The 23,593-nt window shown below is 38.3% G+C and overlaps 2 protein-coding genes and 1 long non-coding RNA gene across 3 annotated transcripts in view; 1 reads left to right on the forward strand and 2 right to left on the reverse strand.

The window, feature by feature from the left end:
* Positions 1–866: 866 nt before the first annotated feature.
* LOC307016546 (protein LEG1 homolog) lies at positions 867–3,382 on the reverse strand. The gene is made up of 8 exons (XM_079645672.1): positions 3,038–3,382; positions 2,733–2,819; positions 2,571–2,644; positions 2,259–2,363; positions 1,993–2,111; positions 1,445–1,586; positions 1,253–1,349; positions 867–1,152 (listed from the first exon to the last, which is right to left on the reverse strand). Exons 1-8 carry the CDS (start codon positions 3,333–3,335, stop codon positions 1,001–1,003), a joined length of 1,074 nt encoding a protein of 357 aa, XP_079501798.1. The 5' UTR covers positions 3,336–3,382; the 3' UTR covers positions 867–1,000.
* A 2,289-nt stretch (positions 3,383–5,671) lies between these two features.
* stx7l (syntaxin 7-like) lies at positions 5,672–14,707 on the forward strand. Its single transcript, XM_079647021.1, has 10 exons — positions 5,672–5,771; positions 7,532–7,623; positions 7,755–7,824; positions 9,048–9,138; positions 10,201–10,338; positions 11,526–11,572; positions 11,651–11,741; positions 11,846–11,918; positions 12,536–12,618; positions 13,303–14,707. The coding sequence occupies exons 2-10, from the start codon at positions 7,539–7,541 to the stop codon at positions 13,396–13,398; spliced, it is 774 nt and encodes a 257-aa protein (XP_079503147.1). The 5' UTR covers positions 5,672–5,771; positions 7,532–7,538; the 3' UTR covers positions 13,399–14,707.
* Positions 14,708–14,831: 124 nt separating this feature from the next.
* The window catches only part of LOC307017428, a 31,764-nt gene continuing 23,002 nt past the window's right edge, over positions 14,832–23,593 (reverse strand). The window contains exons 3-4 of the long non-coding RNA XR_013802181.1: positions 22,531–22,619; positions 14,832–15,798 (exon numbers count right to left, since the gene is read on the reverse strand). This is a non-coding gene — a long non-coding RNA (uncharacterized lncRNA). The remainder of the gene's footprint in view (positions 15,799–22,530; positions 22,620–23,593) is intronic.

The following is a 23,593-nucleotide window of genomic DNA, read 5'->3' on the forward strand; positions in this document are numbered from 1 at the left end:
TATAATCTAAAGGACATCATTCTCCCCAAAAATATGGCCTCTCTGTTTGCCTTTTAGCACAATGTGTGGATGTTTTCTCCAGGAATACAAAATAAGTTAATAATCGGTTACAAGCATGTGAATTTCATTTGCAGACAACAAACAAATTGTGTCAGCTTTTAGCAAAGAATTTTATATTATAATATTATAGGTGTTATTTCTTATATGTATGTCATCAAATAGAGGGAATTTGACATGGTTTTGTACTTTGCCCATTGACAATCCACGCTATGTTAGAACTTACATCAAATTACCACAGGGAGGCGCCATTGGTAGAGAATAGAGCTCTTGATGGTCCCTGTCCAAATGATATCTCATATACGGAAGAGGATTAGGGCCACATGAGAAATAAATGTTGGGATGAAGAAAACCTTTTTTTTTTGTTCTCATGTGGCCCTAATCCTCTTAATTGGATTAACACTGATTTTTTAATTGTAACAAATGAATTAATTTAATACAACTGTACACTAGTTTATTTATTATACCAATGCATCATCATTTAGAAAACTAGTTTCTTGGTTTTTTTGTGGAGTAAAAATAAAATGTTTCCTAATATCTTTGTCGAATACAACTATTTAGAACATAAAAATATTCCTTTTTTTTTAGAGAGGTGTTGAAAATGTACTTTTTTACATGCCCCTACTGCCATAGCCCCACATACAGTATACATACTGTAGTTGTCCTGGTATAAAATAATATATTGATTGCCGTTGGATAATAGATGTTCTCTTTGCATATTCAAACCAGTGTTTTTCTGTACCACATATTATCATCATTGAATGTCCAATGACAATATTTAAAAGGAAGAGTATAGCATAATGGTAATATAGGTTTGTTGAGGCTTTATTGTGGAACACATATTCACAAGAACCAAAATATAACAAATCAAAACAGATAATTTAACTTTCAGAAGGAAAAAGTGATTATGACTTATTCATTCGAATTGATTTCTCTCTGTATCTCAGCAGCTCGTAGCCATTCCTGTGACGATTGAAAGGAAAGTGGTTGTAGCGAATGTGGGATCCAGTAAGAGCTGCCCGAGCATCTCTCTGCCTTTTTCTCTTGTGGTCACTGAACACATGGCACCGCGCCACATAGTCACCAGTCTCCCACCTGGTAGATTAGATGATCATGGTCATTCTTAGAAACTCATGCATGCAATAAAGAAGGCTACATTATAATGTAATATAATGTAATATAATGTGTTTCCTACCCAGTAGAGTGTTGGCTCTGGACATCCAGGAGAAGATAGAAAGTGAATGGTTTTCCTCCGTACTCAAGTCGGCTATGTTAGGCGCTTGGTCATCCTCCTAGTTGCATTTGACAAAAAACAGGAATTGGGTAAATGAAGAGGAATTTAAACTGTATATATATTTAAGGGTTGGCTGCCGTTGTAGTGACGTACCTTTAAAATACGACTTGGAAGAGGGGTTATGAACATTGCAGAGTTTGCCAAGTTGGATTGGAAATGTGCTGCAGAAACGTATTCGGCTGAGTTTAGCCAGTTCTGAGCAAATGACAACTCTATAGCGGAGAAGTGGCTCTGCCTGGAGTAGAGGAGACAACAGACAGCTTATTGGCTTTGTTGCCACAAGTTAAGACAAATGATACCACTCTCTAATAACTTTCTGACATGCTGTATGCCAAGCTAGATCAAGCTTAGCTTTGTTTAGTGTAAAGTTTAAGAACAGAGAGGAACAGCTGGACTGTTTTGAAAGTCACTCATTGTCCGTCATTTTATGTTGAATGTGATTGATTGAATTCTGTGTTTTTTTTTACATATCTTTCATGGATTAAACAAGACTAAAGCGTAAGACTAATAATTGAGCTTTGGAGCTGCTGGTAGTTTTTTGTAGCTTTAAACAGGGCCCAGCTAGCTGCTTCCCCACTGCAGCCAGTCTTTAAGAAAGTCTTGAGAAAAGTGTGTGATATCCAAAAATGTCAAACTATTACCTGGCATTGCATGCAGCAGAGGCATGAGTTGAAGCCATTTGTGCTTCCCAGTAGAGGCCGAGGAGGGAGTCTTTCTTCTCATTTTCAGGGAGAGGGGAGTCAGCTGCAGCCTTGAGACCCTTTAAACACACACAGACAACATTAGGGAGATACTCCAATGGGTTGCTGAAGACAGGCTAGTATTAATCTAAATTAAACAGTGTTCACTAGTGCATCGCTTCATGAAGATGTTTATGTGGATTTGTTTGTATTTGTAACTCACGTACCTGGAAAAAGGCATCCCATTTACCCATGGCGTCAGGGTAGCGACTCAAACAATCAGCATATGTGGTGCAATAGTCCAGTACACCTTCGGGTACCTGCATCTGGACCTAATAGTATCAAAATAAGTTATCATTACAATCATATTCATCATGATCAAAATATCCCAACTATTAGCAGTTACTACTATTCAGGAAATCCATGAATGCTGCTTTTATTGTCTTCTTTTAGCCATGCTAGCCCTCTTAGGATTGCTGTGATGATGCAGACTGAAATATCTCAACAACTATCACTGGCATGTTTTAGGGTGAATTTACCTGAAGTCCGTCTCCCATGAAGCCCTGCTTTGCGGCAGACAGGAAGGGCAGTGCAGAGACAAAGTAGTTCACACCTGGATGAAAAAGAAGTGGCTTGGTTTATGTTTTCTATGTGTATGTAGCCTACTGTATGTATAGTAGGTCCGTGTTTGTCAAACTTACAGCTCCACCAGCTCTCAGTAGAAATGCACATAGTATCTCCTGTTTGCAGGCCGCAGGTTGAAGCCCCGGTTGGGTCAGCAAGACGCCCTGCAGATACAAATTGTACATAAGGCCATCAGTTTGTGTGTCGATGGTGGCAGCTGGTGGCAATCTGTTGTTATGTTTGCTTATTATAGGACTTTGTCTTAGGAATTAAAATAGGTTATTTATTCATTATATTGGTTAAAAGATTCGCTATCCACTTTCACCTTGGAGAAGGAAACAAAGTAAGTATTTTCCTCCCCAAAAAATATTAGTTTTCTTACCTGAGGTTAGCATCCATCCAAGTTGCAGTGGAAGTCCCCAGATTGGACTGTCTGTGGCATTTGTCCCCATGGATCCCATAAACGGGTCTGTGGCAGCTATCATCAGTCGGTAAAGACTCATACGGTGAAGGAAGTGCCATGGGTCGGGATTCAGGATGTCATTCTGTACCGGCAGGTCGGACAACTGGCCAGCCGTGTGGACCCAAAGGACGGGCATGCCATTCTCTAGAATTACGGCAGAGCTGCTAAGAGACACAGCACATGCCAGGAAGAGGCCGAGGATAGCGGGACGCAGCATGACTGAAGATCTAGGAGAGGGTACCCTGGACTGACACTTTAGTCAAATAAAAACAGGTATTTTATACTTGAAATTCTGACCCGCATGGAGAAATCACATGACATGGTTCAATGGACCTTCAAAGATAAACAGATAAGAGGATGTGTGTACATACTGTTCAACACTATCCAAATACTCAATTACCTAAATTCACCCCATTATATTAACACACAATCACAAAATCAAAGGTAGCTCTATATTGTACTGTTATTGTACTGTTGTTGTCAATTTGAAATAAGACAACAACAGAGAGCTAACAGTCAACTCAACAATCAGACTTGATCCAATCACCCACAATAATGTTTTTCACATCTAAAAAAGGATATGAGAATCTTATCCAATTCAAAATGGCCCATGTAACATTATGAAACATCCCCTTGTTATGCAGCTCGATTAAGTCACTTGAACCCAGATAACTTTTATGCAGATTGAAAACAAGATAAAACCAATGTCCTATCGGTCAAGAGGTAAATCCACATTGTGCAGATGTGAATGATCACAAACTGTGTGCGAGTTGACCCTGAGTAAGAGGTGCTGCTTTTTTTGGGCAACCACAGTTCAAAAGACCATTACATCACAGATATCACACAGGGGAAACATGATGATATGCTTTCTAGATGGGACATCTATTGGAGAAAATGGTAGGAATTTTCCTATTCGCTTTCCAGGCGAGAAAATGTGATGAAGTGTCCTCTTGTGTGTCTATAAAATATAAGACTGTGCAATCTTTCTAAGTGCTGTTGCACCATCAGCTGTCCTCCCCTGCCCTCAGACAGCACACATTGGTATCCTAAATTGCACTTATTAGGGCAAAGATGTTCAAAACATCTCTGCCTCTTTTGGACTTACTTCGATCCTTATCCAAGGTCAACAGGGGTTTCATGCAGGGCTGAAGCCAAGACTTAAGAGAAAATAGTCAATCATCAATGTCCCCAACAAAAAAACCTGAACTCTCTGAACCAGAGCAACAATTGTATAATTTAGCTTCTCTGATCAGGTAGAAATACGAGGTTACAAATAAAAAAGGATAACTTTGATGTCCTCAGTATGCAGGGATTTTAATTACGATATTACATATATGCGTTTAAAAACAAGCAGCATTTTCAAATTGCTTAAATTTGAGCTGGTGCTAATACCAAGAACCATTTTAGTGTTTTGTATTTTAATATAAAAAAATGCTATAAAAAAAGAAAAACTGATATTTTGTAACTCAAATATTTTATGTAACACAAACAATTAGTATAAATCAGATATAAACGAAATACTCAAATAAAGTAGGGGAGACCAGGGACAGTTGTAACACTTTTTGGGTTTTCCCCAATAAGTAAAAAAACATTTAGACTACACTTTAAGTGTTTTTATGAAATATGTACAGGTTGGAAAATGTATTTAAATACAGTCACTCAACTGTTACAACCATCCCAGTGTACAGGGACGGTTGTAACACATGCCAGGGAAGGTTGTAACATGTTAATAACGGTTACCTGTTTGCCCACTATGACAAAAAAGAGGGAAAGCTGTCAAATTCTAAGGCAGCAAGATTTGAATGGGGTTTCACACATCCTCCAACAAACAATGAACAATGAACAGAACTTAAAACCGAACACCAGATGGAATTAATCTGATTCACAGTTGTAGCAGGTGTAAAAGTCACTTCCATCTGTGCAGTCCTTGCGTGCCCAGGCTTTACAGGACCAACAGTGCAGCCAGATCTCCTTGGACCTGAGTAGCTCTCCAGGCACAGTATTGTATTGAGCTTCATCTTCATCTGATGAGTCCTGAATCTCCTGCTTCTCTTTGTTTTTTTGTTTTTTTCTCAGCCTCGAGTTGATTTTTTATAGGAGTGTCCGTGAGGACAGCGGTTTCTCTTCTTTTTCTCCCCTTTGTGGTCCGTGTTACAACGGTCCCAGCAGGACCACCAGTCATGTTGTCACCAACTGTGAAACTGCCTGATTGCTAGCTTGACCTACATTTAGCTAATTATATTTTTAGCTTACAAAACAGTGATTCTAATAATACTAGTTTGGATTCCTAGATATTTGACCTCAAGACAGTATCCAAAAAATACATCATTACATTCATTAATCTAAATGAATTTGTTGGCTGAGGGAGGCATCACGTTTTTAAGAAATACAACTGTTATTTCACTTTCACTGAGATGCTTCCTACATGTATTTGGTAGGAATATGCGGTTTCTATTATAATAATAGTACCCAGGTAAATACAAATATTGTCATAATATCTATGTTCACTTATTTTTCTTCTGATATTTTTATATAACCATCTCTTTAGTATGTTTTTATGGCGGTGATTTTTGCCTGCACTGCTGACAGACATCATGTGACGGGGAGGGGCAGAGAATCAGGAAACACATCGCTGCTGCAAGCCACAAGAAAGGTAAAGTCTAAACTTTAAGAGTATTTAGCTCTACGTTTAGCAAGGATTGACAACACTGCCGGGTTAGATAGATAGATACTATGTTATGATGCCGTTTAATTGTTTAGGGGCAACGACAATAGTGTAAAGTATTTTCTGACCGGAAACGAGAGAGAAAACATTTTAGATTGTGCTGCGACTTTGATTGTAACTTAATGCCTTCTGCACCCGCAGTCCACACTGTACATATAAAGAAAACTTTAACCAGTGTACTCATAAGTGCCTTAGTAGTAAAAATCTATAAATGATGCTCTTCTCTCCCTGTCATTGGAAAGCTCATGTGATTTCCGCATTTTTTTCGTTGACAGCCACTGTAGTAAAGGGTAACATACACACAGAGACAGGGAGGGTGCAACACGTTGAATTAAACTGAACAGTTTGATACAATGTATCATTATGCTTTAGTTAAAGCAGCAAACGTGTTTCCTTCCGTAGCAATAACAGGGCTGGATAACCTATGCTTTCTTGACAGATGTTGATTTACATGCTGGTCATGGTTTGAGTTCTCTTGAGTCAATAGTAGCCTAAAGGAAGTCTGCTTGATTGCACTAAAGTAAACAATCCTGACCCAAACCTGTTAAATGCTAGGCTTATATTCAAACACAAGAGCAAATGTCTAATTAAAAGCATCCACTAGCAGCTGCGTCCGTCCGTCGACGCTCGCGACACAGAGGGCCTCATCATATAACTTGCGTGAGGCCACAAGTTGGCCAGGGACGGCCCTGATTGTAGCATGCCATAAACCCCTCTGTCTCAGCCCTGTTTCAAAAGTGCTGTTTGTGTATCTTTAAGTGCAAATGAAATGCCAAACTCAACGCCCCCTGCAGAAGTGTTTGGTTAAAATGGTGCTCTAAAGAGGAGATTCAGGTGATAAGGTGGACGGGTGTTACCTAGGTTGGTTATTGGCTAATGGTTGCACAACCCAAAAGAACATTGTGTCATCACTGAGTGGCCAAAATCTGATCAGCTCATTTTCAGACAGGTTTTAAAAGATAAATGGATCAGGACCAAAAGAGAGAAAATATTTTTTCCTGAAAAATTCCGAATCTCTTTACAAAGAGGGGACACATATGTATGTATAAAAAATAGCATGAAAAAGTGCATTTTGCATAGGTGACCTTTTAAATGGAATGGGCAAGCCCCCTATTCCCAGGTCAAGGTAATACAGCACAGCGTACAGCGAGATTAATATTATTCTAGACCAGTGGCCTACTAACACTTTCTTTTCTTTCTTTTTTTTGATACTGACAAGTCTCTTTCGGATTAGCTTCTAATACCTCTTCATTCATAAAAAAATATGTTCAAGTTTTGTATGAAAGAAAATTACAGTTTGTAAATGAGATTAACCGTCATGTATGGGTCTAATGTTTGGATGTGACTCTTGGCTATTTAAGCTTTTTGCTATTGCTGTGTTTTGTTTAAAAATGATGATACCATCCAAAGAGTTTTACACAAAGATCATTGGACTTCACCCCACAATGGACGATCTGGGCCAATCACACGTCATGTTAAATAAAAAAACACTTGCTGTGATTTGGCGAAAAACAAATGCATGCATTGTTTAAATACTTCATTCTTGGTAATATGATTGACAGCTTGAAGGTATCAAGGAATGAAACATATTGTGATAAAATAACTGTTCTGGGCAAATTGGGTACAGAAAACAACGCACCCAGAAATACAATACTTTGTCATCATAATGTTTTTGTGTTACTCCACAGCTCCATCATGGCCTACCGTGCTGGTAATCCAGAGGACCCCAGTGCTCTGGTTCAGAACATCAGCTCCAGCATCCAGAAGCTGACGCTGCTGAGTAAGACACACACTACACACACTATACACAGAAGTCTTATCGTCAGCTGACTCCAATATGTGAATGATGGTCGACACATGGAGATACATCAGAACAGATAAACAGTGTGTGCACTCTGTCTTCCTCCCTAGCCTCGGAGCTGCAGAGGGCCGTTTCTACGCTGGGAACAGAGCAGGACAGCAGCAAGTTACAACAGACCCTGTGAGTTAGTGGTTTTTGGTCTATTATATTCAACATCTTAGTAAAAAATGCAGCTGGAGAAAAGATACACCTTAGTATAATTTCTTTCTGAAAGTTGTCCAGTGATCAACCAAACAAAATGTAACAGTTGGTTGCGCATATTGCATTTGAAATGTAACACAGGCTAATGCTAATATTGTCAACTACTGTACACACACAGCTATGGATGTGTTTCTTCTTCAGACCAATAAACTGCTTATCCTCCAGAGACCCACCCATTGATTTTTGTCCTCTGTGAAGCACATTGGGTTTAGGTCCATTACTTTAAGGTTATACATGCCACAGCATTAAGTCCAATTGTACTCCACAGAGGACATCCTGGGCTTTTCAAACATATGCCATATGTGGGGGTGTGGCTTTGAAAAAGATAATTTCATTGTATTTCAAAATGGCCTCCATCAACACAAGCACTATTTATAGAAAGAGAAATGGTAAGTTGTAATTTTGTAATTACCAGTGTTGTGAGTTCAATATTTTAATTAATTATAGTAAGGGAACATCTTAGGAGTTAGTGTAGTGAGTTTTCAGAGCAGTGTAATACTTATTTGACCTAAAACTAAATGTTTTTATGAATGTCCTCTGAGGAGGACATGGGGATTTGCTAACTTTTTATTTCCCCCATTTTACACAACACAACATTTGGAGTCCACTATGGGCCAAAACTAACACGTAGGTTTCTGTAGGGTTCATGGCAGACGGATGTAGTGGGAAAACATACATCAAGTGCCTCAAGTGTCAGATGTATGGATGTAGGATGGAGTACTACAAATGAGGGCTCAATATGTGTTGCATTGAGTTGTTGTGCTCTAAGGTTGTCTAAATGTACTTGTATGTTAATGTTGTTTGTATACTATGCTTTGCATAACTAACACCCGATGTCCTATACAAAGGACACACAATAAAACAAAAATAAGAACAAATATTTTTAGTCATTATGTTTATGCCACCCTAAAGACTTGTGTGATCAAAAAAAAGAAATACATTTGAAACCTTTTTCTTACTGGGTCTCAGGAGGATTTGAAATGTATCACAGGCTAATGCTAATTTTGTCAACTACTGTACACACACAGTTATGGATGTGTTTCTTCTTCAGACCAATAAACTGCTTATACTTGGTAGGCTACTGAATCTTGGGTCGAATGTTATCTTCTTTATTTAACGAAATGATGTTCTTTGCTCACCAGGCAACAGAAACAGCAGCAAGGCAACCAGCTAGCGAAGGACACTGACAGACTCATCAAGGCATTCAGTGCACTTCCTGTTGGCCCCGATCAGGTGCTGAACTCTAAAGTTGCAGTCGAATTGTCAAAAAATCCGCTCCAATCGTCTTTTCTTATCCACTATTCCTTGACCTTTGTGTGAAACGTCACAGGGTTAAGGAATAGTGGATAGGAGAATTCAAAAGGATTTAGTAAAAGAGACTGCGGTGCTTTGAGAATCCGACTGCACTTATACTTTCTGACGTATTTATGATGCGCCAGCGGACGTCATGAATGTGCGTCTGTTGTGGGGAAACTACAGATCTCTATACAGCGGACTACATGGATGTATACTAAGAACGACAGACTACTGTAAACGCATCTAGATACTTTGCACCGTGCTCTGATGGTGTTGTTTTATGCTTTATGAACGTGGACAACAGAGAAACATATTATCTTCATGACCAAGGTTGGAATTTAAATAAAAAAGTAAAGTGAAACTTATGCTTGTGATCCTCACCCTCCGGTCCACATTAATACAAATTATCCCAATACGTATGATTGTATGAAAAGATTTTAAAATAAATTCAAACGTATTTATTAAACTTGTTAATCCTCAACCTATCACTGTGTATATCACCATTAAACATTTTTTAAAAGTTTAAGAAACCCCACACAGCTCAGTAAACACTGTGAAATGTTGACTTTATTTGAGAAATTCAGTGAAAACTAACGTTCATATTTCTCCTTTTGATTATTATAGTGATGAACGTTCAAAACAAAGCACTTCGAATATTGTGTCAAGTAAATGTTGCGGTCGCAAGGCATTGTGAGGCAGCATGTTCTACTTTCGTTATCCCAAAGGAAGGTCCAGTGTTTCCTAAGCTAAAGGAGGTTATAAGGGAAGTTTCAAACCTCCTTTCGTACGATCTCTAGAGAATTCAGCTCTTATCATGACGGCCACTTGGGTACTTCCGGGTAATTTCACTCCGTTAGGAAGGTTCCTACACTTAACTGACAATTCGACCGCAACCTAAACCTCTCCCTTGATTTAAATTGTTCATTATTTACCTGCTTGTTCACACAGATTTCAACCTGGGGCTTTTCTGTTAACATTGTTGTTCTTTGTGTGTTTTAGCGGCAGAGAAAGCTACAGAAAGAGCGCCTGCTTAATGAGTTCTCCGCCGCCCTAAACAGCTTCCAGAAGACCCAGCGGCAGGCGGCCGACAAAGAGAGAGAGTTTGTGGCCAGAGTCCGAGCCAGCTCCAGGGTGTCGGTGAGTAACCAGCTGTCTGGTCCCAAAGTCACAGGATTAGATAATCAGTGAGCGGACAATAATCCATTTACCAAAACCTTTTTTTGGGCCATTATTATCTAAACAAACTGCAATCCTTTTCCATGTTTAAAGTTTTGAATGCACATTTTTAACAGTTTAACACGCATACAAAAATGATCCAAACACAAAAGTGCCGAGGTTTGACAAACAAATGGGTAGTTAGATAAACAATTTCATCCATTTAATATAAAGATATAAAAAGAACAAAACAACAAGCAGCATTACATCTTAGTTTCTCAAAATGTAGTTATACTGAGGTAATATAACTTCGCATTAGCCATTTTATATTGGATTAATATTATCATTTTGGTGAATTTACTTATTTCGCCCTTTTAAGTGAGCAGGTTTTCGGCAATTACAATCAATGAATGGGACTAAAAACATCTTCCAGGTGAATTTCTCCATGCACTCAGCAACTTAACCAAATTAAGAAAATACATACTTAAAATACAAAAGTAATTATCTTTAATTCATCATTATTTGAATTTGAAGTTCACAGGAAAAGCTGTATCACTATGCAACTGTTGTCGACACCAGTTCCCTTAGGGACAGCCTGAACGCTTGGCAACTCTTACACACTGCTTATCTCTTTACACAGAAGGTTATCTGTATAGCTGTTCATGGTAATAGGCAGGAACGGTTCGTTACTGCTTTAAATAGTCAAAGAATCTAAAATAAACTTGACTCTTTGTCCCCATACAAACATATTTGGATGTTAAATATTGTTGAAACTTCAAACTCAATTAGGGAAGCACAGATTCAATCCCACATTGACCGCCACTGCAGTCAGCATGCCGTTGTGTTCCTGGGCAAGACACTTCACCCTAAATTGCTCCTGTGGGGAATCGTCCACAGTATGCAATGTATTACATGTCTAATATATGCAATATGTAGTGTAAAGTGCTTTGAACCCTTGGAAAAGCCTAGAATAAATACCGGTACCATGGATTATTACTATTTATACTTTTAGAGGTATTTTGATCAAGAATGCTGTACATTTTATTGCATCTAGTACACACCAAATCATTGCTTGACCCACAACCCCAGTGAAGAAAATCCTCTGCAGTATGTTTGCAACAGCAAGCCCAAAAGTATGTCTATTCAACTCTTTTAATTTCCTTGAACAGGGAGGACAGCCGGATGATGGCTTCGGAAATATGCCCCCTTTCCTCATGTAGGTCCATTATTTATTATCAATAATATAGTTTCTGTTATCATTATTACTTTTTTAATGATTGTATTGTCCCCACAGTGATTCCCAGGTGCAGGCCCAGGCTGAAGCCATCACTGAAGACGACCTGAGGCTGATCCAGGAGAGAGAGTCCTCCATCAGGCAGCTGGAGGTGTGAATATAAATCAAATGTCAATGGAAGCATGGACACTTATATGTTCAATCAGCTCTTTATTTCCCTTTCACATGTTTTGGTATCATCTCTTCTTCATGTAGTCGGACATCACAGATATCAATGACATCTTCAAGGACCTGGGGATGATGGTCCACGAGCAGGGAGACATGATCGGTAAGCTCTCATCTGACCTTAGATTTCTTCCTCTTCCTCGAATAATGTACCAACTTAAAACTGAAACACTTATTACAAGAGGAATGTGGGCTGGGACAGCATTCTTGTAAATGCCACCTTTAGTCAATGTAACAACATATTTACCCAAAACATGTCCAGAGAAACACAGTTCTTACTAAGGCACTTCAGCACAGAGGCTTTTTTTACATACTAGTATACCCTATAATGGTTTAGAATGTATCTTCTTTTTTATACTTTTTAAACTTTCTTATTTCTGAATCTAAATCAAAGATTATAAATTGAGTTAGTTATTTATTTAAACCCTAGGACACCTTTTGTATTTATTTGTCACTAAATTATACATCTTTTATGTGCTTTTTTGTTATTCGACTTTAAAGAGCATATAATGCCCTGTTGTATGATTAATGCTAAACAAACAAAGCTGCCTGGCTTTGCTTTGCTTTAAATATTGAACAAACAAAATGAATCCCATGACCTTTTCCAAATGATCCTTGGTGTTGACAGGGTCAATACAGGTTTTTAGATTTGGACCACGTGTTCTCTCCCTTCCTCCCACCTGCGGCACGTAAACTGTGTTTTTCCTGTGTGTTGTGCAGACAGTATAGAAGCCAATGTGGAGAGCGCTGATGTGCACGTCCAGAGCGCAACACAACAGCTGGCCCGCGCTGCAGAATACCAGGTACATCTCAGACAAAGAGCACAGTGATTTGAAAAGAAAAGAAAAGAAGGGAGTAAGGAAAGGATCAAGGAGAGTAACAAGGAGGTTAAGAGGAGAGGCATTCAAATGGGAAAGGGGAAAACTAAGACACAAGAGGAACTGATTTATGATGTTGTTTTAAGTCATTTTTAAACACTTACAGTACATCCACAATAAATGTTTTCAATCAATTCAAGATCATGTCTAATACCTATTTACAGTATTGGAATAAGTACGTATCTTTCAATTTGTTGAAGGGGTAATTCCACAGTGTAAAAATCTTGTCTTTCAAACGAAAGTCTTTCAAAAGAATGAAAGTGTTAGCATCAAAATATATTTAGAATACCAAAAGTAGTCCTTTTTAGACTAACATATATTTTATCACTAGTTTATAATAATGATGTTATAATGTGTAGCTATTTTTTTATTAATGATAAATGTACAATGTGATATAATAATAACATATACTGTAGTTTATATTTCGTATTCATAACCCAAATCTGCAACGTGACTAAAGCTATCAAACAAATGCTCTGCAGTGAAAAGGATCCACCTCTAAGGTGACATAGTTAAAATATTAGAAATATTTAGAATGTACTAAGCTGCATTCCACCACTGCTTATGTATTAAATAAATAAATACTGGTCCTTTTCTTTCCCCCCGAAGCGGAGCTCTCGGAAGAAGATATGCATCCTGATGATAGTGTTGGCTGTAGTTGCTGTTGTTATCGGACTCATCATCTGGGGTGCTGTCAAGAAATGAGGGCTTCTTCTTCTTCCTCTCCTTCTTCTTCACCACCTTTCAGTTCTGTCATCAGCATGGAGAAAGGATGAACAGCACCATCCTTCCTCTCCTCCCCCTACTCCTCTTTTTCTCATCCCCCCTTAGGAGGGGAGTCATTGGGACTGTCTGTCTTTCTGGGACTTGATTATATTTTTAAGATGTGGCAGTCTGTATTTACAGGACTGCAAACTCCTTCACAGTGAAAACAAAACTAGCACAGGCAGCGTTATTATTCTCAACAGCTGTATGTACGCATTTGAGTCTGATTTATAAATGACTTACTGTGACTGGAAAGCTTTAAAGTTGTACTCCTCGTGTGATTGAGTGTTGCTGTGTTCAGTGGCGGACATGTAAGTTAAATAAGATTCAATAGAGACAATGCTTCTGGGTGTGATGAAGCAGCACTTGTCTGTTTTACTGCTGCTGGTTTCTTTTATCAGGTCAGATATGAAAAACGCTTATGCTAAACGTTACTCAGCAACCAAACTATGAATCAAGTGCAATATGCAAACTTCAGAGTAAACAAAAGCTAGCCTGGGTCCATAGTACACTTTAGCCAAATCGCAATCAGAAAGTTGTAATGCAGTGCTCTGAGTGCAGTTCACTCTTTATCTATTCTATCCTCTATTTAAAGTAAAAAAATACTAAAAAAAAAATGTGTTAAATCCAATAAAAATTCCTGTAGTTCTATTTTAATGATCAATCAATTCATACTGTACATACCCAAACTAAATGTTGTGATTAAAACCTTATATTACACTCCACTGTCAACTAATCATTCCAAGTACTGTGAGTAGGGTGTTTCCTTTGAACGTCAAGAAAAATCGTATTGAATTAAATTACATTTCACGTCCCAGGCATAAATAATGTAAGTGCGAAATGTAATAGTTAAAGTTGTGGTTTATGTTTTTTTTTACCTACAGCAGTTAGGGATAATTGTTTTTAAAGGCACTGAACATCAAACAGGTTTGTTCAATTATCTGGCTGATTAGACCTCAGTCAGAGGAGGGCCGAAGCTATGTCGACCAGAGGAGGGGTCTAATCAGTCACATTAAGTGAAAACACCTGACGGGGCTTTACTCGGGAAAAAAGTACATTTTCTTTTGACAATTCCCTACGGTAACACCATATGTTTCTTTATTCTGTTCATGAAGAAACAACATTTGTTGTAACCCAAACCAAAGTAAGTGACAGCAAACACTAATAACACGTGTACATTTCCGATCATATGTATATTTTGTAATTAGCTGCCTACCATGTGTTGAATAAATTACATGAATAATCTGAATTCTGTTTCATCAGCTCGTTTTTCGGATTAGGACTACTGGACCTCCAATTACTGCATTTTTTTCCTTCTGGTAAAACATATATAAAAAGCTTCCATCTCTAAAAAGTATTTAGTGAAAATGGGGTTTCATACATAGATTTATGACAGCTTCTGGCAGACAACAACACTGAGTGAAAGATACAGACTATTACCTTGATAAAATGGGTTAAATCATTTGGGATATTGTAAGTAAATGACTCAAAAAAAAATATAAAATGGGTTAAATCATTTTTCTACATTGTAATGCAGAAGTTTTAAATATTATACCTTGCTAGGTGGTGCAAGATGACATTCATCTAAATAAAAAAATACAGTGCATTATTCGTTTTATATTTAACATTTTGGCTATTCCACAGTGTTTCTCTGTACAGCATATTTTTCATTCAGTAGTTAGTTTCACATTCAAAGTTACATAATTGAGAGGGACTGGCAGGTTGCTTGATGTCAGTGAGGGTGCAGGACCTTTCACATTTTGCTTATTTATTCAGGTGCAAGTGACCCCTCAGCAACCGTTGACTACCTTACCTTAGATCCTGAAAATAGAACAATGGCTTTAAAACAGCTTTGTATCCATCAGTAGATAACAGTTAAACCTTTAACTTTGGTGATTCTGGAAAACCAAATTTTTGACCTTCTGTGGGGTCAAAACATTATGTTTTTAGGCCCAGTCATAATTTGGACACATATATCACCAAAAAGAAAGAAAGCACACATAGTGTAGTGGTTGACTTTGTTGCACAACATGTCGTTTTCAGACAAAGTGGTGTTTCTAAGCATGATATTTCCAACTGCTGTTGCGCATTTAAGATAGTCATCAACATTTTCTGGCTGTGACGCAAGAACATCTTCCTGTTTCCTTAGAACAGTACTCAGCATTTTGCATACAAGAACTGCTCAGCGTATATACCTTGTTCATTGTAAAAGCCAAAGGTAGTACAAATCTAAATGTTAAATTTCATAAACCAATTTTTTTTTTATCCCACATAAAAGATATACTAATGATAAAAGAGGACCAACAATAGATCCCTGTGGTACACCTCGTGAAATCTAGCCTAAAAGGGGTATAAAAAAAACACATTGTCATCTTGTTGTTTCCACGTACTGAGGAAAGTCAGTTTCAGGATGAGATGAAGGAGCCGACAGGAGTTAGCTTGTATTTGTCAGAACAGACAGTGCTGCAGTTGGATTGGGATGTGGAAGTAACAGACAGCTGTGACGCGGTAGGGAAAGCTTTTCCTTGGCAGAGTGAGGAATGACAGGGAGTATTTTGGTCTGGTTACACACACAAAGTAGCAGGCTGCTGCAAAGAGCCAAGCAGGATTTTCCTTCCAAACAGAAATGTCCTAGCAGAGGAATGAGGAAAGTTTAACCAGGTGCAAAGTTTCTGCAGAGGAAGCAAAAGGGGCTATGAGAGACTCAGGAAATTATTACGTTGTTTTTCAGTTGAACGTCATCTCTCATTTACATTCACTTGACTGCCTCATTTAAGACAAATGTACAACAGCAATAAACAGAATTCTAGCAAACATGAATTAAAGCAGTGTTGTAGGTGTATATAACATTTGTATGTCTATACTTTATTACAAAAGTATATTGTGTCAGGAGCACCAAGGCTGTTAGAAGATTACAGATAATGGCAAAATGTGACTCACTGGAGGAGTTTCACTCAAATCTAAGCAAACACTGAGCTCACTGTCTAATGCGTCATAAGAAAAATAACTGGAGGAAACAACAAGTTGCTCTGTTTTCCTTTCCACGAGTAAGCTGAAAGAAGCTCTTCTTGATTTGTTATTTTAACTTTGAATCTGACTTTCAGAGATGAATTTAGAGAGGGTTAGACACCAATAGAATATTATGTTTCATTGTTTTCATTTCATGTCATTTGTGTGTATTTTTTAAAGGAATAGGCTAGCACCTGAATAGGTTAATGCAAATGTTATGGAAACTATGAACAATTATTATAATGGAAGAGGCACAACTCTTTTATTTAAGAAACTGAAGTATTTAGTAGTGTGCATAGTGTATTATAATTTGTACTGGTATTTAATTTAATTTAATTGTTTATTTGGCAGGGACAATGCACAATAATGAGCACTTTAAATGTGTCAAGCTTGTAACAGTGCCAGATTTAGCTTTGAGCTAATTTCCATCTGCAGTCCCTCACATAAAACATTTAATAAAATTACATTTTACAAACATAGCAAAAATAAAAAAAAGTGCAAAAGAGCAAGAGCAGCATACACAAGTTTTCATGACATGGTAATACAATATAGCAGCAACGCCATATAAAGTGCCAGAGAAGATACAAGAGCTACCTAAAGTGCAAGAGGAGATACCCCTGTGTTAAAGTGCATCTAGCGGTGATTGCACGTCTGTTTGTTTCTCATCCATTCTCTGAGTTGACCTTTGAAGCTGTTGAGAGTGGGACAACCCCGAATCTCAGTTGGGAGGCTACATTTTGTCCAAAAGTGGCCCGTCTACGGTGGACCTCACAGTCTCCTCTGGTTTCTGACCTAATGCAGCGTCCAGTGTGTTTTCTGTGGATGAATTCCCCTAAGGGAGGCAGTCCATGTAAACATTTTTTTTAAAAAACCACATACTTTTAAAAGACTTAAAATTGTCAAAACTTAAGAAATTGTGTTTTTCAAGGGTGCTATTTTAGTTGAAGGTTGATCAGATATGGATTCAGAAATATAAGTGAGCTTATTTGCAGATACTTACACAGCAAATTATGTGCAATTCTCCAGCTAATACGTTTTCTTTTCATCCCAACTTTTACATTTTCCTGTAAACGGTACATTTTCCAGTCCAGTATGACATACACAGAGAACATTGAACCCATACATACATTGAATGCAGCAATGCAGTAAAATGACTAACGAAACATACAGAACCACACAAACGTCAAATTGTGGACCCAGTAAAAAACTAAGATGTTTACAAAAAAGAACACGATAGAGTTCGACATGATTTATGAAAAAAAACACTTGCACTTATATAACATCAATTTTATACATCCTGAAATGTGCACGTAAATCCTGAAATGTACACAAAAAAAAGTCCTTTCACTGGATCATTGTAGATAATCATTGCTTCCAGCAGAGGGCAGTAGGGAACTGCTGCCATAACCCTAAGAGGCCCAAAACACACAACTACTGTATATGAGGCTATTACCTGGTATTGTTATAAGTACAATTGTACAATAGGCACACAATATACTATCAATACCCACTGTGAAGGAAGATGTGTTTTTAGAACTATACATCTCATATTGTAGATGGATTAAAACAAACCTTACTAAACTCGATTAGACCTATATCACATCCAGTGTTTGATCTCTTCTGAGTGAGAATGTTTTGTCCGATCCATGTTAATTAGCTTAGATCAAAGTCTGGACTGTCCTTATTAGTGCCAGCTCAGTTTCCAGCCCCTTGGCAGCAGCATCCATCATGCAGAACTGTCCTTGAGTGCAGATCAGCTAATAATGATTATCATCAGATGGAGTACTAATAGCTAGAATAGTAGATTATCTCTTTTTTTTGTGGTTGCTGAAATCGTTTTACCTTGTCTTTAACTGGAATCATCTCCTGTCCTATTTCTCCTCTTCCCTCCCTTACTCTTAATAAAAGCACATCCACAGTGCTGTATCTATGGCTGCAGATGCACTCACATTTCATTTAAATGCCAAAGAGCACATCATCCTTAGAACTGATATGTAATCTAAAGGTTGCTACATTAGTTGAATGGATACCAACATTTTGACTGTTTGTCTGTTCAATTTAGCCTCAGTTACTAGCTTGCTTAATACAATTACCAGAAATGACAAAGTGGCTAAAAATGATCACTGTATCAATGCTTATAATACACAAAAATAAAAGATCTATTCATGCATTTACTCTAAGTCTGCAGATCGGCCTCACAAAGTGAAACCATTACATTAACTGTAAATGAGTGTTGTTGACATATTGAAAACGGACCTGTAACTGAGCATCACTGCCTCCATCCGTGATTCCGGACTTGTAACCCTCAGGTCCGGTCCGAATCCCCAGAGGGCAGCATTCCTCCCGGTAGCAGGAATGTAAACTTTACTTTGGAGTCAAGCTTTAGTCCAGCAGGAGGAATGCAAAGTGTTTGCTGTCAAAATGTCTTTCCCCCAAAGTACTCCCTCAGAAAAGTAATACTTTGAAAAAAGTCATCAAAAAGCTGTGGTAGAGCTGGCACTGGTGGGATGACAACTGGCAGTAGAACAGAAAAACAGGCTAGTGGGTAAGGGTTTTTTTCGATTTAGAGGCTTCTATGCGTTCTGGTAAATATTGATATTTTTCTGAAGAGGAAGTAGCTCTCAGGTATGTGACAGGATGATCCACCTGCTATTTCAAAGTTTGCACACTGATGAAACCCTCAGTTCACTTGCATAGCTGTTTATTCCCTCTGCAATGACTAACAAATAAATAAATAACATCAAGTGCAGATTTTTTTAAAGCAAAATTGGACTGCTGGTGGGATCTTTGGTAAACATCTGAACTTCAATAACAAGTAACCGTGTTATGTGATGTCAGTAAACTACACGTGGCATCCTTATGTTTACCAAAGTGGCTGGTCATTCCATATCAAAGGATGCCAAAGGGGTGAAAAGTCAACCATCTGTCTGTTTTTCAAAAAAAGAATTGTGCACTGCCAACCCATGTTGTAATTGCCAAAGTGACTAATGTAGGTCTTCCAATAGAAGTAATTGGACTCTTTGGTGCAGCTTAATTTCCTGCTTCATGCAATATCTGATCATTTGTCTGTTCTGATATGAGGATCTTTTAAGCTAATCTTACTTTATGCAATCTATCCAATGAGGCACTGTTCTGGTTCATTTGCAATCTCGCTCTCATCAGCCGTGTTTTCAGCTGCAACAGGCAACTTTTTTGTAGCTATACAGATCCAATAATCCCACTGTATCCTTCATGTCCAGCCCCAAACACACAGACAAAGGAGTTTGAAAATTGGGCTTCAAAATAGTTGTAATGTTGGTGTGTAGCAGAGGTGGGAAAAGTACTCAGATCTTGTACTAAAGTAAAAGTAGAAGTACCAGAGTGTAGGAATACTCTATTACAAGTAAAGTTCCTACATTCAAAATGTTGTTTAAGTAAAAGTACTAAAGTATTAGCATCAAAATATAGTTGAAGTACCAAAAGTAAAAGTAGTCATTCAGCAGATGGACCATTTCAGAATTATATATGTTTTGATTATAATTATTGATGGATTAATGTGTTTATCAAAGCTGGTAAAGGTGCAGCTAGTTTTAATGACTTTGTATACTGCAGAGTAGCTGGTGAATTAACTCTAAAGTTTTATAAAGTGTTGATTATATTTCACATTATTAATCCAAATATGTAACGTAACTAAGGGTACAAAATAAATGTAGTGGAGTGAAAGTATACGATTTACCTCTGAATTGTAGCGGAGTAGAAGTACAAAGTAGCATGTCATGTGTGAACATTGGGTGTACAGTTGATGCATTCCAACCAAGTGGCTAAACATTTCCTTTTTTTATCTGAAAGACTAAAATGCTGCTTTTGATTTAATCACTTGTTCCTCCCTCAGGGCCTGCATATGCTCAAGCCATTGCTGTAAATGTCTAACAGGCCTCTGTGTTCCACATTGCATTGATAAAGTGGTATTTTTATAAGTCTTGGCTGGTAAGATATCCTTACTCTCCAATCTTCTACTGTTTACATTGTCCAACTTGTTCCTTTTGTGAGTTTTGTGGTTTAAATACTGACCTTAAAACAAAAGGTTAGAGCTGATTTTGGACCATGATTTATGTTATAATTTCCTCAACTATTCGTTTGTAACAATAGCCAAAGTAAGGGTGACCTTCATCAACCCCCACCTCAAATATGTTTTCTCAGATCCTGTGTGAACAAGTTAAATACCATCCTGGTTTGCTCACCTTAAATTATCTCCTATAAGTGTATGGGAGCGTTTGTACAGGCGAACGTAACCAAGAGGAAAAATGTAGGAAGACAAACTATAGTGACCTTGTGAAGCGCATCGCACGTCATAACGTCGAGCCACGTCGCCGTTGGTGGGAATGAAGGATGGAAGTAGGGATGGAGGAAAGCAGGGAGGTTAGTGAGGAATGGATGTATGTCTCCTAGGTGGCCATGTTGTTGCCATGGTAGGATGTGGGCACTGGTCAGACCACACACACATACACACAAACAAACGGAGACACACACGTGGACACTGGCAGCGAGGCCTCGGCAAGCTGCTGCTCTTATTATTGTTATGGAGCGGTAACTCTAGGGCTTCACCATGGAGGGACCATAGGAATCAGAGTCTGGGTTTGTCCACTGGTAGGTATTTGATTCCCGGTTTCTATAATGGTGGGTAATAAATTGTGGGTGTTTGTCGTAGAGGGACTTGTGGAATTTGGATTTGGGTTAAAGTTCCTGTGTAACTACAGCTACACTTGGAGGGTCTGGATGAAGCAGGAAAAACATGGCAGCAGAATATGGCTTCCGATCTGAACGACACCATTTTAGGTAATGAGGGAAACAAAATGCACATTTTCTATTTTAGTTGGTCTCCCATAGTGATGGCTACTTGCAGTCCAACATGTTTTGATGTTTACAGCAGACTATCAAAAATGATACAGAATTAGCAGAGTGAGGAGACTAACTTCACATAACTGGATAGTCTATGTGAAAAACATCAACAATCAATGCAAAGCTTTAATTGTATAGCCCCTGAAATCATGCTTTCAATGTTCAAGTATTTGTCTATGACTTTAAATATTCAAATATCAACAACAAACAATCTTTGGACAAAACAGTGATGGGCCCATGAGGAAACAAACCCACAACAACACAGTCAAATCAACTCCAATATGACTAAATCCTGATTGTTGCACAGAACTGCATGACAACAATCCTTTTTAACTGAACCCCACCCTCTTGAAATGGCTGAGAAACGCAAACAATCCTTGAGAAAATAGAAATAAAAAATGTATGCCCATCAGCTGCCATTTCATGATTGATAGTAAGAAGCAGAATGTGAAAACGCTTTCGTTTTCTTTGGAGGGACTGCAGTCATTTGGGTACATTTAAAGTGCCACAACAAATCAAGCATGGATATCTCCTAATTGACCTTTAATAAACACAACAAAGGACTTTTTGCTTATTAGATGAGAATTCAAGTACCACCAATGCTGTGACAGTAAAACAATCATGACTGTTAGTCACAGCAATGATTTTACAAAACGATTAGTTAATCAAAATCCACTTTTTGTATTTGAACAAATAAAGTTTGAGATTAACACCACTTGTTGAGACCGGATTTTTCCAGATATTTTTTTCAATGCGGCCTATTTACTGGACAACACCACACGAGCGGGAATGCACCCCCATTATTTACAGATCCTGGCTCTGAGCCCTGTGTGAAATATACCTGTTAATCAGGCGGATTGAGAGGCGATTGACGTCAGAGGAGGACAAAGCTAACAGAACAAGAGGTGTGAAGAGTGTGTGCGCGAGCGTGTTTGAGTAGGCAGGTGGGGCTGCCCAGGTCAAAGGTTAAGAGGTTTGATGGGTGGGGCTGTGGTGGTGATCGGGTGAAAGCCGCTTGGCAAACACAGCTTGCTGTCACAAACAAAGCAGATATATGAATAGCCTCAAGTCGGTGAGACAGACAGAGGAAGGATAAGTGTGTGAGAGAGGGTGAGGAAGGCAGGGAGGAGGACAGACAGCTCACAAGAGGAAAAGGGTGAAGGAGGGAGGCCCTGGTTTACTCACAGTGTTGTGATATGTTCGTCATGTTCTCACACCAGGGGGATTCTCAGACTGCTTGTTTCCATTTCCCCGTCTGGCAGAGTTAAGTATCGCTGATAAAGGAGGCAAGACAAGAGGAGATCAAATTGATGTCACTTACACAATTGAGATGGAAAAAATTGTATAATAGGACAAAAAACACTATATTATTGGATTACTAACCTGTCTCATAAGTCACATAAAATGTTCATAGTATGCCATAAAAAGAAAGAAATACATGGAATAGCATAAGTTGAGTTAATTATTATAAATGGCATTATAACCTATGCAAATATAGTTACAAAATGACTTGTGGTTTTGGGGGTTATTGAGGATGCTGAATTCATTTGGGACATTTTCAGGAGAAAGAATTGCAGTTTTAACCAGAAAGTGGCAATGTTTGTAGTCTCAGTGGGCTGATTTTGACTCCCATGTGTAGTGTTGCAACCATTAGATATAGAAAGACCAAGATGAACATTATTATCTCTACTGTGCACTTCTTTTTCAAATAAATAGTCAATCTTTCCAATCTAAATGATCCCCTATCTTCGGAATCGACCCAAAATGTATCCAAATCAGCCCAACGAGAGTACAAATATTGTTATTCTCTGATTAAGACCGCCATTTTTGATACTGAAAATGTCAAAATGGTAATATGCAAATTGCCCAACATATGCAAGCTAGCATCCGAAAGTTTCTATGTGCTGGGGACACGTACTATGCATTTATAACATAACACTTTGGGGTACTGAACATTTCCGGGTTCACAAGGACTCTCAAGGACGATCAGCAACATTATCAGGGTTTGGCATTCACAACCAAATTACTTTATGCATTTTTGTGAAACTTTGATGATTTTTTAGCCTTCTCTGTGGGCTACTGCATAATCTTTTAACCCAAAGATACACAACAAGGTAAACAGGCTCGGGTAAGACATCAGCTAACATCCCCATGTTTCTGTTTTGTGACCGGTTCAATCCGACCTTCAAAGCACAAACCTACCGCCACATCAAACGTTTTCTTGATAGATCTGAGTATAGACTTTTTG

This window comes from Notothenia rossii (genome assembly GCF_949606895.1).
Source record: "Notothenia rossii genome assembly, chromosome: 8".
Taxonomy (NCBI): domain Eukaryota; kingdom Metazoa; phylum Chordata; class Actinopteri; order Perciformes; family Nototheniidae; genus Notothenia; species Notothenia rossii.